We start from the raw sequence: 13980 nt of genomic DNA, 5'->3' as shown, positions 1-13980 counted from the left end.
CTTTTTCTGAGTATTTGTTGATGCTACAACCTCCAGTTTAATCTTAAATGCTTCACAATGTACGCATGTAACACAGGGTGTTATTATTGCCTCCAGCTAACTTCATGTCATCTAGTTTGTCTTTTGTTTCACTCCTTTGATAGCATTATCAAGACCAATTGTGAATCTGCCAGATGCTTTTTCTTAAAAAAGTACAAATCTAAAAAGGCTTGTTTCCCCCCCCCCCAGGACTGCTTTCACTAAAAGACGTCGTCATCCTATTTTCATGAAACTGATCTTGCTTAATCGGAGATGGAGCAAACAGACTGCAAGCCCTACCAGCCTCTGTCAAAAGTCAAGCATGAAATGGATCTAGCTTATACCAGTTCTTCTGATGAAAGTGAGGATGGAAGAAAACCAAGACGTTCATACAACTCCAGGGAAACTCTGCATGAGTATAACCAGGAACTGAGGATGAATTACGATAGCCAGAGTAGAAAGAGGAAAGAAGTAGAGAAGTCTACTCAAGGTATGTCTTGGGGTGGGGGAGATGGCTCAGTAGAATAAGCGCTTCCCTGGCAAGCTCAAGGGCTTGAGTTCAATTCCCAGTTCCACATAAAAAAGATATGTCTTTATTGTATTATTTATTTATTTACTCATTTATTTGTTTGGTACAGTGTCCTTCTATGCAGTTCAGACTTGTAGTGATCCTTCTGTCTCAGCCTCCCCAGCATTGGGATTGAAGGCATGTGCCACCATGCCCGGTTTCAGTGGCCACCGACTTGGCTCTGTGTCAGCACAGTATGTGGCACCAGGGATCAAACCTGGGTCCTTGAGCTTTCCCAGCAGGCTCTTAGACCACTATCTTTCCAGCTCCTTTATTGTATTTTTGTAACTGATACAATTTCTCATTAAGGAATAAAAAAAACCCTTAAGTGCATAAAACTATGTTTCAAAAACAAATTTGGTGATGTTAGCTGGTTAATAATTTGCACAGCCTACATATGCTTAGTAAATCTGTTTCATATGCTAACCCATCTAAGGTGCAGGTTATCCATGCTTTTTATGGATTATATATGAATTTAGATGCTACAATCCTCTTATCAGAGCATTCAAAATTTGTCTAATCCTACAAATAGCCATTTATAGACTGAAAGATAAATCATTTATAGTCAGATGAAAAGTAAACAGCTAAGTGCTTTTCAAGTCATTGCCTATGTGGGACAAAAGTCTCAAATACATATTTGATTGCTGAAAAAGCTGCCAAACAAAGGTCAAAAAAGTCTTCCATCCAAATATGGAGGTTTTTTGCAGCATGGTTTGAAAGGAAATCCTTTTTGGTGTCCCTTCTTTTTTAGCCACATATACATTTTGGAGCATATTCTTTGGGAAGCCTTGGTTTTGAAATTATGGAAGGACATTTTCTAATAAATAAAAATCCAGACAAATAGAAATATGATTTATTTCTTCTTTTCAATTGATAGATGAAAAGTGTTAAACACTATTTTAACTTCATAGGAAAATAGATATTGACATTCGCATGCATTGTTTGTTATGAATAAGTCATGTTAAGATGTTTTTAAAATAGCTTTTTCTTGATTAGTAACTCTTAAAGTGAGTGCCCTCTCTAGCAATATCAGCATAACCAGGCAGCTTCTTAAAGATGAAGACTCTCAGGCCCTACGTCAAACTTAATGAGTCAGAAATCGTGAGGGTGGGACCTAGCAATTTATGGTTTAACAAGCTTTCCAGTGGATTCTATTGCCTGTTCACATTTGAATGCTATATCACTTCTCTATAATTTCTTGATGCCTTCAATGACCACGTGTCTTTGGGTGAATTTCAAATATTTATTTTGAAACCCAAACCTCTTGTCCTAAATTTGAGTTACCTGCTGAAAATTTCCAAAGAAGTGAAACATTGAACACTTTAAATCAATATTTCAAAAATTGAAGCAATCATATTAACACCCCTAATCCCATTCCTCTTTCCATTGCCTGACATCTTTAAATTATGCCCCTGTTCTCACAGTCAGGCACACATGCATTCTGTATTTTGTGAGTTGCCTCATCCAGCAGAATTAATCTCTACACCTCTCAGATCCCTCTTTCCTCCATCCTCATCATCATTGCTATCATTATATCTTATTTAGATATTGTTTCGTTTCCTAATTTGTCTGCCTGTATCTCATTCTATTCCTCTTTTATTCCTTCAATGTGTTATTACCTCATTTGTGAGAAAAGTAGAATGCTGTGTTTGTGGTACTGGGGGTTGAACCGAGGCTGTCATGTATGTTAGGTCAGTGCTATACCCTTGAGCTTTATCTCTAGCCCCAAACTCTTTCTTGGAATGGCCTTCCTTGCTTTACCAAAATTTTTCTAAGTACTAATTTACAAGCAACTTTGGCACTGAAGCTGTGTGGTACAGTTACCTCCATCATCATCACTACTGTCCCATAGCGTTGCTGCTCTCTTCTTCCATTAACCCGGAAGATATTTTATCTGTACTCATGTGCAACTCAGATTATGGTTGTGCATACTCTCTTATACATTAAATGAAGATAAAAATAATTCTTTCTTTCTCAGTGTCTCAGATCCCATATATTTCCTATTTCTAATTTTAGATATTAAGGCAGGGTCTCACTGTGTTGCTATGGCAAGTTTCTGGGTTGTTCAACATGGGTTTAAACCTGAAGTCCTCCTGACACAGCCGTGAGCACTGGAATTATAGGCATGTTTTCCCATCTGGCTGTGTTTCTGTCACTGAGCTCTTTCTCTGTAAAACTTAAATGTAGTATAGGCTCTATTATTGCTTTCATTAAGGAAATAGATGCTATCAATGGAATATAAGTGTTTATCTTATTTTGAAACCTGCTCTTTAAATATTACCATACTAAAATATTACAAAAGAAAATGTATTCTAATTAGTGGCAGAACTTTCATTTAGAAAATCTTAAATTTATTCAAAAAATGAAATATTCATACAAACATTCACATATGCACTAAATGTTTATAATATTAACTATGTCATTTGTTTTCATCTTTTGACATAATTAGTAAAAGTTTTATATACCTCTTTTTAGTTATTCATTTTAATCCATCTTATTTCATCAGTTAAAGATAATGAACACTTGTACTAAAATAATTTTCATCTACTTACCTGGCGATTGATAAATGGTACCCTATGGGAATTTCCTGGTTCTATCATGCTTTAAAAATGTATACTTCTCAGAAAAATATTTCTCTGCAGGATTTTACTTAAAGAAGATGAAGTCATAATTGTAAGCTGTATATTGCAAGATAGAGGTATAGCATGGTTGACCTAATATTCTGAGTTTACTATACTGATGACAGTTCTAAAAGTATAAATTTTTCATGCAATTCTTATAAAGAGTTAGACAGTCTCAGATTTTGTATCTTTATAGTAAAATCAAAAGAATTAAAGGTGAATGCTGTTTCTCTTCTAAAATGCCATTATAATTTCCTTTCAAGAAACTATTTTTAAGTAATAAGCCTTTACTTAGTATTTAATATATGTCAGTTCTTGAGTTCTGCATTGAGGACGAAAATTACTGCTTGTAAGAAGTTCTTATACAAAGGAGAAAATCAATATTCAGACAAATCATTGCAATGAAATGTAGCAAGTGCTTTTGTAATAGTTTCCCTTTATCCAGGGTTTTGCTTTCCACAATTTCAGTTACCCATTTAGTAGAAAGCTCTAGAAATAAACATAAGTTGCAAATGGAGTGCCATTGGAAGTAGCACAATGAGATCTTATAACGTCTCTCTCTCTGTCTTATACAGGGAGTGAATCATCCCTTTGTCCACTGAGTTCACATTATATATGCTACCCACTCTCTAGTCAGGTTTTCACCATCTACTAGAGGTCTTGGAATACATTTGTTGTGGGGAAAAGGAACCATCTGTACTGTAGAAATGTACAGAATAAAATAGCTACCTTTTTCTGTGGATCACAGCACTATTTGATGTAGGTCTTAAAATTTGAATAAGCATTTAAGAGGAGGGCATTCCAAGAGGGTAGATTATCAGGTATAACTTTCCAAGATGAAAAACATCTGGAATGATGTGACAATCAATATATTTTGAAAAGATCTGTTGAAAATAATATCATGAGGTCTATTGTACGCCACATTTGGGGCCTCTTTTATTTTTCAATGTTTAAGAAATTTTTTAAACAATTGTTGGAGAATCCTATCATAAATAAGAATTTTTAGAATGATAAGTGTAAAGGAGAACTGTAAAAACATAGGCAGCAAAGTAGAAGATTGTTTGCAGTCAGGAATAACTTGATACACAGAGAGAATCTGTGAGGATACTGCATTAGACCAAAGCTAAGAGTGGCAATGAGATCAAGTTAAACTATAGTTGCAGAAGGAAAGAGGCATGAAGAGATAGTAGTGTAAGAAAAGTGACATGACTTGGTAATGATGTCTGTTTGAGGTAACAAGAGCTAAGTGAGTCAAGGATGAGACTAAAGTTTCAAGTTTAACAAACCAAGATCAGCAGATTTCTTTCATTAAGAGAAGGACATATGGGGTACATTGGCATTGGAAGAAGTCCCATTTCTTTCTGGACACATTATGTTTAAGATGCTGCTGTGTCATCCAGGTGGATGTTCCATTAGGCAGTTCCAAATGGATGTCCAGGATTCAGGATACTTCTGGGCTCTGGACATAAACTGATTTGAGCTTACAGTTGTCTTAGTGATACCTAAGTAGGATTGAGATTACTGAAGAAAAGTGTGCAGCATGAGACTAGAAAAGGTCAAGAGCATAAACATGAGTTTTTAATCCATGAACTGAAATAAACAACTTCTAAACCTATTTATACTTTTAACAGCCCCATCCTTCAGTGCACTGACTTATACAAACTAAAATATACAAAATCTGAAAGTTAAGAAAAAAAGAACTTGTCAGATAGTTCCTCCCTAATCTGTAGAGACACTTCGGGGAAAAAAATAGTCTCTTTTGGTGGAGCAATGAATTATACTACCTTAAGCAAAACAATGTGTCCAATTTTTGTTTTATTTTATATGTTACTATCTATAAGTCAAAGAAGATATTAACTTTCAAAAATATGGAGTAGTGGTTTCATCTTGCATTAACCCAACTAAATCTAAGCCTAACTCAGTTTTAATTTTTTTAAAGTATCATATGATGTTTTTTGGGAGCGTTCTTTTTTTTTTTTTTTTTTTTTTTGTTAGCAGAGCCGGGGATTGAACTCAGGCCCTTGTGCTTGCCAGGCAAACGCTTATTCTACTGAGCTATCTCCCCGGCCCCTCAGTTTTAATTTTTGAATTTAGCAGTAAAATTGTATTATTTCTCATGCACAATATTGTGGTTTAAAGTGTTTATACATTGTAGTTTTTCAAAAAGTCATTGTGAATTAGATCACAAAGGAAGAGGGTCAGTAAGATAGCTCAGTGGACTAGGCACTTGCTTAGGCAAGCGCAGGGACCAGGGTTGGAACCCTGGTGGTGTGCCGGCCCTGCCCCCCAGGAGCACTGAGTCAGCGATGGAGTCTGGGCATGGTGCCGCATGCCTGAAATCTCAGCACTAGGGAAGCGAAAACAGGAGGATCACTATGAGTCCAAGCTGCATAGTGAGACCCTGCACCAAAAAAGAAAAAAAAAAAAAAAGGAAAAAAGCTGACTTCCTGTTGATTAAGAGCTTAATTCGGTGCTATTTAAAATCCTGGATATCTTTCTGCAAAGTTGACTTCATTGTTATCTTCACCAGATGCTTCTTTATCAACATCAATGTTGAATTTTAATTTTCTCTTCTAGAACTCTTCTAGATGTGGCGTTTCACATTTGCTCTACAAAGACTTTATGAGGCATGAGGTGTTCTATTCAATTTCAGTTGAGGTGACAGAGATTTACAAAAACTTGTCAGAGATTCCATGGCTAAATATTGACAGCTGGGAGTGGAACATGCCTTTGTCTCCAGTGCTCACATGGTCATATACTACAATGTCTTGTTCACCTCCATGAGGAGGTTATTATAGGGTTCAAATATTTAGGAACTCTAAAAACTGTAATCTCCCTTCATTGATTTCTACAATAATCTTATCTGCCTCCTTACATTCCAGGACCAAGGGTTTACAAGGAGGTGAAAAGCCTTTCTGTTCTGATTATTTATCTGTTGGGATAAATGATATGCTATAATTTGCGAGTATTTCAGAGTCTGTTTATGCATTTGGGGGAAGTTAATTTTTTGCAACTCTGAGCTAGTTTTGAGGAAATTCTTGAGGAAATGCACGATTCCATATGAGAGTGCGTTCATATTCTTTATTTGCCAAGAAAGCAGCTCCTTCCACACCCACACACATGTGGAGTGCTGAATTCTAAAGTAGATTTTCTTATCCTCCAAATGCCTTTGAATGAGAAGATAGACACCAATTTAATATTACTCGCAATTCTTTACTAATGCGATGAATAAGCCCTAGGAAGGCTTATTTTATATAATTTTTGCCAAGTTGAACAGCACGGGTAGATTTCTTGGAGGTACTCAGGATAGCATTTTTTTCCCAAGTAACCACTTTCAAGGGGAGCAAAATTTTACTAAGAAATTTGTACAAAACAAATGAAAGCATAAATGTATGAATATATAAACAAATAGAATAACCTATTTATGAAGACTCAGCTCTAATTGTATATAGAGAAGACTATTTAAATGTAGCTATTGTATTGCAATTACGACTAAAGTCACCCATGCACATAAACGTGCTGTGAGAATTTGCTACAGGTCACATGACAGCATGGATTTCTACAGTACAGCTGACACACATTTAGTTTTTACATTCTTATCCTGATCTTTTCTGTGTGTTTTCTCCTTTTAATATTATTTTCTGTTTGGTTGCTTTCATGTTTTCCTCTCTACACTTACTATATAACCTAAGCCAGTATCTCATGTTATCGCCATCTGGTGGGAAAAGATGAAATTGCTGATTTATATGTACTAAAATTACATGAAAGTAAAATTTATCACCCATCCAAACATCCATATATCTATCCAAACATTTGTTAATTTATAAATTTATGCATCAACATTTATTTGATATCAGCTAGGTTCTGGGTATTCTGCAAGGTACATGAAGTTTGCCTTGGAATCAATGCACCCTCGTGACTTGTTTTTCCCCTCCTTGCCCTCCGTATTTTAATTGGTCACATCAGAAGCTGTTTAAGCAGCATTGCCACTCGTGGATTCAAGGAATAGACAGAAGTCTAAATTACAAAATCATATTTCTCTGCTCTTATTTCAGGCATTCATCTGTAATTTAAACTATTGTTTGTTTATATCTAGATGGTTTGGCTAACAGTTCCTATAAAAATCTTGAAAGAACTCTTAATCTCAGGATCTGTATTTATGTGACAAGGATCATGGATGACAGGTTGTAATGTAATGTAGTAAGCCCTATAAAATGAAAATTTCAACAGCATTCATTCTATGTAATGAATTTTCTGCTGTGAACATGTTATGCTTGTAGTTGTCCCAAGTTTCTAGCATAAAAATCTATGTCTGCCCTGAAAAACTTTATAGTATAGAAGACAATCAACCACATTATTTAGTAATGACTCCAGTTGGCTCATGTCTTTCAGTAACATTTATTCCTAAAAATTTAGTCAATAAAATATATCTGTGCAGCATTTAAAACTAGAATAGAGGGCCAGGGAGACAGCTCAGTTGAATAAGCCCTTGCCTGGCACATGCAAGGGTCTGAGTTCAATCCCCAGTTCCGCAAAAAAATAAAATAAAATAAAATAAAACTAGAATGGAGGAACAGTGAGATAGCTCAGAGGAATAAAGTCCGAGCTTCAGCAGAGTGCAGCAGCAGGGGTTTGATCCGCTGTGTGCTATGCCAGCCCTGCCCCCAGGACACACTGAGATGGGGATTGAGACTGGATGTGGTGTGCACCTGTAATCCCAGCACTGGGGAGGCTGAAAAACAGGAGAATCGCAACAAGTCCAAGCTGTGCAGTGAGACCCTGTGCCAAATACATAAATGGAAAAAAATAAAATAAAATAAAACTAGAATGGAATGTTCACAACATTTCTGCGACTTTTCCCTTTACCTGCCCCAGGACAGATACCCCTAGTTAACCATGCTATTCTTACCGATTTCACCTAGCTGGATCCTTCCATCCTTTTCGGTGAAGCTTTTCATGCAAACATTTTCAGTCAATTAGACTCAGTACAACAGAAAAGAACCTCTTTGTACTAGTTGATCTGCCTGTCTGTTCCAAATTGTGTCAAACTCTGAAGGCACATATATGAATAAGCAATCTTAGCCTTCAAATAATTCAAACTAAATAACGTTCAGTTATTTTTCCAGAAAAGCTGAAAACATCATACCACAGCAATATATGTGCACCCATGTTTATAGCAGTGCAATTTGTCATTGCTAAATCTTGGAAACAACCGAAATGCCCATCAACTGAGGAAAGGATAAAGATGTGGTAGTTTTATACAATGGAGTATTATTCAGCTATAAAGAAAATTACATTTGAGATTTTTATAAGTAAATGGATACAGCTAAAGACGATACTCATGAGCGAAATAAAGTAGACCTGCATGTGTAAGCATCATATTGTTTCCCTAGTGTGAGAATGTGAAAAGTAAATAAAGTCTAAAAGTACAATGGATACTATGAAAAAGAAAGAAACTGTTCCAAGGAAAGGAAAAACTTGGATGAGGGAAAGGAGAAAGGAAAAGAAATAAGGAAGGGAAAAGTATGTATATCCACAAGATAGCTTTGAAAATTGTATTGCTAATTTCTACTGATCTCTTGAAAGGAACAATTAATGTTTAAATTATTTTTCTCTTCTTTTTAATTTTTCTCTTGATCAATTTGCATGCTTCTGTCTGGTAACCTAAACAAATAATCTGAAGACACCAATATGCAATATAATAACCATTGTTGAATTCCTGTTTGTTTTATGAAATTGTGTATCATTTTTAATGTTTTATACTCTTTAAAAATAAAAAGGACATAAAAATAGTTAAACATAAAAGAAACAATACTGATACAATGTAACTGGCACCACATCATTGGTATATGTAAAATACACACTGTGGGGGTCTAAAAGCTAGAACTGTGTTTACTCTGCTTAGAGAATGATGACCATGATTTTGAGAAATACCAACATTTACTAAGAATCAGACCCTGAGCAGGGTAATTTAGATGAATTCTCTTTTTCAGTGTTTTGAACAATGCTATGAAATTGGTACTATTATATTTATTTCACAAATTAACAAAGTAAGCCAGAGAGATACTATATGTTACGGTTTGTGTCTAAATGTCCCCCCAGTGCTTCATGTCCTTTTAAATGGGGCTTTTTTGGACATGGCTACATGTAGATTGTGCAATTGATTCATTGTTCAATGCTGGAATTAAGCTTACTGGGAATAAAAGTATGTGATTGGTGGATCAGTCCACTGATTGAAGTGGCACCACCCTAATCCCAGAAGTCTGAATAAGATAAAAGGGATAGAAAAAGGCTTATTTTTCTCCTCATTTTCTGCTTTTGCTGTCTTCTGCCACCATGAATGTTTGCCTCTCTGGCATGTGCCATTCTGCCTTGGAGCCAGGTGATTACAGCTGAAAATCTGAACAAACTGTGAGCTAAATAAAGCTTTTCCCCTTTAACTTTGGGTGTTAGGCATGTTGTCTCAGCAACAAGAGAAAAGTAACTAGTTAAGCCACTGTGTATATGATAAAACTGAAATTGGGATCTCAGAAGTTTGACATGAATGTGTATTGCTTAACTATTTATACAAATAGCACTAACTTCCGAATTCAAGTTTAAGGAAATGCTGTCACTGTGTTTCTTTGTCTGTGTATATATTTGGAGTTTTCTAATACTATGTCCATATGTCCCAAAGTGATATACAGACTCAGTGCAGTCACTCTCAAAATTCCACTAAAATTCTCACAGAAATACAACTAGGTGGTTCTTCAAGGTAGGACATATTATCCCATGAGAATTATGTACAGTCAAAAATAGATAGTGCTAAGTGTGTTACCCCGAAAACACCTGGATTTAAGATAACAGACAAAAGAAATTAAGGAATCTTGAAATGTCAGAGAAAAACTAAAGGAAAGAGTATCACATTAGCCAACATAAGAGATTTTGCAGTATGATAATATGACTATTATTTTCAAATGAGGCAGAATTAAGCAGTAGAATACAAATTGACAGTATACAATAAAGGGAGTTTAGCAGATCACTAATGACATTAGAACAGTTCCTCCAGTCTTCTTTTTTTTGTGGAACAGGGGTTGAACTCAGGCCCTTGCACTTGCCAGGGAAGAATTTATTCCACTCAGCCATCTGCCCTGCTCCTCTCCACTTGCACTGGGCATGACAATCACCTGTAAAGTTTACAAATCCCAACACCATGAGTGCTTCTAAAATAAATTCTATCAGAATTGCAATGGGTGGCACTCAGAACATTTAAATAAACTTCCTCAAGAAATTCCAATGTTTATCTGAGATTGAGATCTACTGTTATAAAATAAACAGTTTCAGTATTGATAGAGAAATACACAGAACAACAAGAATTTGAAAAGCAAATGCAAGTCAATATTACTGGACAAGAGCCCTAACACAGAATGTTTCAGGACCTCGGGCAGAAAGAAAGCTTTTGAAAATGGAACATTTGCATTCTATGAGACAGGAATTAAGTTCCCAAATAAAGCACGAAATTAATAATGTCTTGATGTTCTCAGTTTTCTTGGATAAAGCAGAGGCAAAGTTTCCTGCTCAATGTGTACATTCAGCCAAGAGTTTGCATGTACTGTAGTGTTTCTTTTTATTCCTTATTGGAAATTTACATTGAAGGAAAATTATCATGGTTCCTATTTTAATTTTACTATTTATTTTTGAGATATTGAATTAAGATTTTGTTTAAATATTTAGTGTTTAAATTTGTATTTATGATTCCTGTTTCTTTAGAGTCACACAGAATACATAAGGGATTTGTGTAGGGTAAGCACAGATCCTTAACTAAATCCTAAATTCTTTTCACTAGTCTCCAAGACACATCTTTAGTGAATAATATCCACACTTCATAAAGCTTTAGTTGGACCTTCCCATTTGGAGAAATATTTTCCAAACAGCAATGAGTGCCAAAATGAACTCAGAAGTCCTGTACCTTTGGAGTGCTATTCAATGTAACTGATTAAAAAGCTACATGCTTGAAAGTGTTAAATTTTCCAAGGACTTTCCTAATACCTAGCTCTTCACAATATGGAGGCAGAAATTACTAAAGGCTTCAAAGGTCTTTTCACAAAAGAAAATGCACATATATAGAGTATTTGCCATGTGTTTCATGATATTCAGGAATCCCTTGAAGGTGTTCTACGTCCATGGGCCTAGCATTAAGATTCTTTGTGAATGCACTTGCATTCCTCAGTGAATATGACATAGATCTTCCAAGATATAGCACTGAAAGAGCAGCTAAAGTTCCATGTGGTTGGTGAAGCTAGCAAGTAGTGTGAACTCTGCCTCCAGTTCTCATTTACATTGGCCTTATGCTGTCTTCATATAATGCTATCATCTCAAACTAGGAAGTTTTCTACCCAGTAAAAACTAAGATGGTATGGATTTTGTTTCTAGCAATGCAATTGCATAGCCCTATATACATATTTATAGATATAACTGATATATTCAGGTTATACAGATGGTTGCAAAAATATATAGTGTATGCTATGTTTGCAACCCAGTTTTCGAGTAGCAAAGAGATCCAGATAAGTAGAAAGGTGCATGAAAGTTATTTTCATGGTACACTGCAAAACTTCCTTTTTTCCTTTGTATCAATTAGCTAGGCAGATAGAAAGCTAAGCAAAGCCCATCATCTCTTAAGTACCAATGTATCATCAATGGGTGAAAGTCACTAAGCAGCACTAAATTTGATTGAATTAATTTTCTGTGTGGATCCTTAAGCTAGTTTATAAAATAATGTACAATTATAGGTAATTGTAGACATATTACAAATTACATTTTTATCTTAGACCATCAAGTCCCTCACTGATGGACATTCATTTTTTTCCTTTTATTTTTATTCTTTCACTACCTTTTATTGCTTAAACAAATTAATGGGCTTCCTTTTGGCAGTTGCATAATACACATAACATACTTCTGTAGCCAGGAAGAGTTAGGTTAGTTCCTCAGTTCATTCACATTGATGCTTCTGAAGCAACATGGCTTTTTGCTCTATCTAAATGTGACTCTTCGGTCTGCACTGATTATTCCTGAGTCCACTTCACTTAGTATTACGTTCAACCTTTTAATATTTCTTTCTGAATTTAGATTAAAAGCTATGCCATAACATGAGAGATGATTCTAGTATTCTTTTCTTAAGTAACATTACTAAATGGAATTGTGCTTTTTGAGAACGCATGTGGTTACAAAAGGCAAAGATCCATTTCACAGATAGATGTCTCGTAGACAACTATCCCCTAGGTAACAAAGCAACTGTCCATTTTGGACTATGTAATTTGGTTTCTGCATTTGATTTGTTTCATTTACAAGACAGGATCAAAGGGAATAATTGTCTCTGGGATTATGAAGATGGGGTGGGGGTTCCTTTCAACATTTTGGGGCTGACTTATTATATGGCTTGCACAAAGACAAAGAGACAAAGTTAAATCAAATAATTTGAATGACAAGCACAATAGATGACATGGCTGAAGCACAGAAACAATAGAAGGATGACAAAAAGGGAGACTGGTGAAACATCGAAGAAAACAAATGCTAAACCTAAAACGTGAGGTGAAAACACAGAGCTTTGGTTCAATAGACAATAGAGAAATGTCTGTAACATCTTGAAGGATTTTAGTTCACAGAGTTGATTGGGATTATGTCTTTATTACATGCTAATTCTCTTTTATTATAATGATTTGAGGAAGATTTAGAATTGGCCTTTCAAACTGTGGCTTGATATTTGAACAGTCAAAAGCAGTTTTAAATATCTGCAAAGGCATAACTACGAGATATGCCAACATATCCTGTCAGGAAATCATCCTGTCAGAAAACCGTTATTCTGTTTTCTTGGTCATCTGCGATGCAGAACTGGCACTTATACAAATAAATTTTATTTATTTTCAGCACATTTCTTTCTCATTATAATTCTGAAAATGTCTCAAGGTGACAGAAGATAAATCTTCAGTGTCCTGGTACCTTGAAAATATTCTAATTTGAAGCCTTTATACCAAAACTAAGATCTCTGCTGTCCCATCATACAAACTGAAGCATAGATCATGTTATTTTGATATCAATCTTTCTTGTAACACATAAAGTATTTAATTTCTTTCTTTTTTATTGGTGCATTTTAGATACAGATAATGACCACATTCATCACAGGAAATTTGTACCTGTATGTGATATATCTTGCCTCTTTTTTTTCTCATTCTCTTCTCATTTACAAAAGCTATGTTTCCATTTCTGCCTTCTGTGTATTTTTCTTTTCTTGTCCCTTTCTTCCTTTGAATATAGCTATTTGAGCAAATGATAATTTGTATCTCTCATGTCTTAGAAAAAAAGGAGTTACAATGAACCCACAGGCTAAGACTAGATGAAGACACACCCTAGCATCTCATAGCATTTGAGATAAGATTCACTTCTCAAACATGATGAGGTGGTGCACACCTGTAATCCCAGTACTCAGTAGGCTGAGGCAGGCTGATTTCAATGTCAACCTCAGCTCCATAGTAGACTCAAGGTCAGTTTGAACTGCATAGTGAAAGCCTGTCTCAAAAACAAAAAAAGGATTTATTTCACAAGCATCCACTAATAATTTAAAAGGCTTCACTACTAAAGTACAATTATGTCTTCTCAGTAATGTTGGAAGTCTTAACTTTCAGGAACACTTAAAAATTTATCACAGGGGCTGGAGAGATGGCTCAGTGGTCTAAAGCACCTACTTGGAACAAGCTTGGCAAAGCACAGGGACCGCGGTTCAATCCCCCAGCACCACAT

General features: G+C 35.5%; 1 protein-coding gene across 3 annotated transcripts in view; it reads left to right on the top strand.

Annotated features, from left to right (window-relative positions):
• Positions 1 to 228: 228 nt before the first annotated feature.
• The window catches only part of Tenm1 (teneurin transmembrane protein 1), a 713845-nt gene continuing 700093 nt past the window's right edge, over positions 229 to 13980 (top strand). For all 3 annotated transcript variants that reach the window (XM_004646075.1, XM_004646076.1, XM_004646074.1), the window contains exon 1: positions 229 to 508. In XM_004646075.1, the coding sequence (XP_004646132.1) occupies positions 292 to 508 (217 nt within the window). In that variant the 5' untranslated portion in view covers positions 229 to 291. The remainder of the gene's footprint in view (positions 509 to 13980) is intronic.

This window comes from Octodon degus, unplaced genomic scaffold (genome assembly GCF_000260255.1).
Source record: "Octodon degus isolate 3935 unplaced genomic scaffold, OctDeg1.0 scaffold00251, whole genome shotgun sequence".
NCBI classification, from domain to species: Eukaryota; Metazoa; Chordata; class Mammalia; order Rodentia; family Octodontidae; genus Octodon; species Octodon degus.
This window is presented reverse-complemented; position numbering and strand designations above follow the sequence as displayed.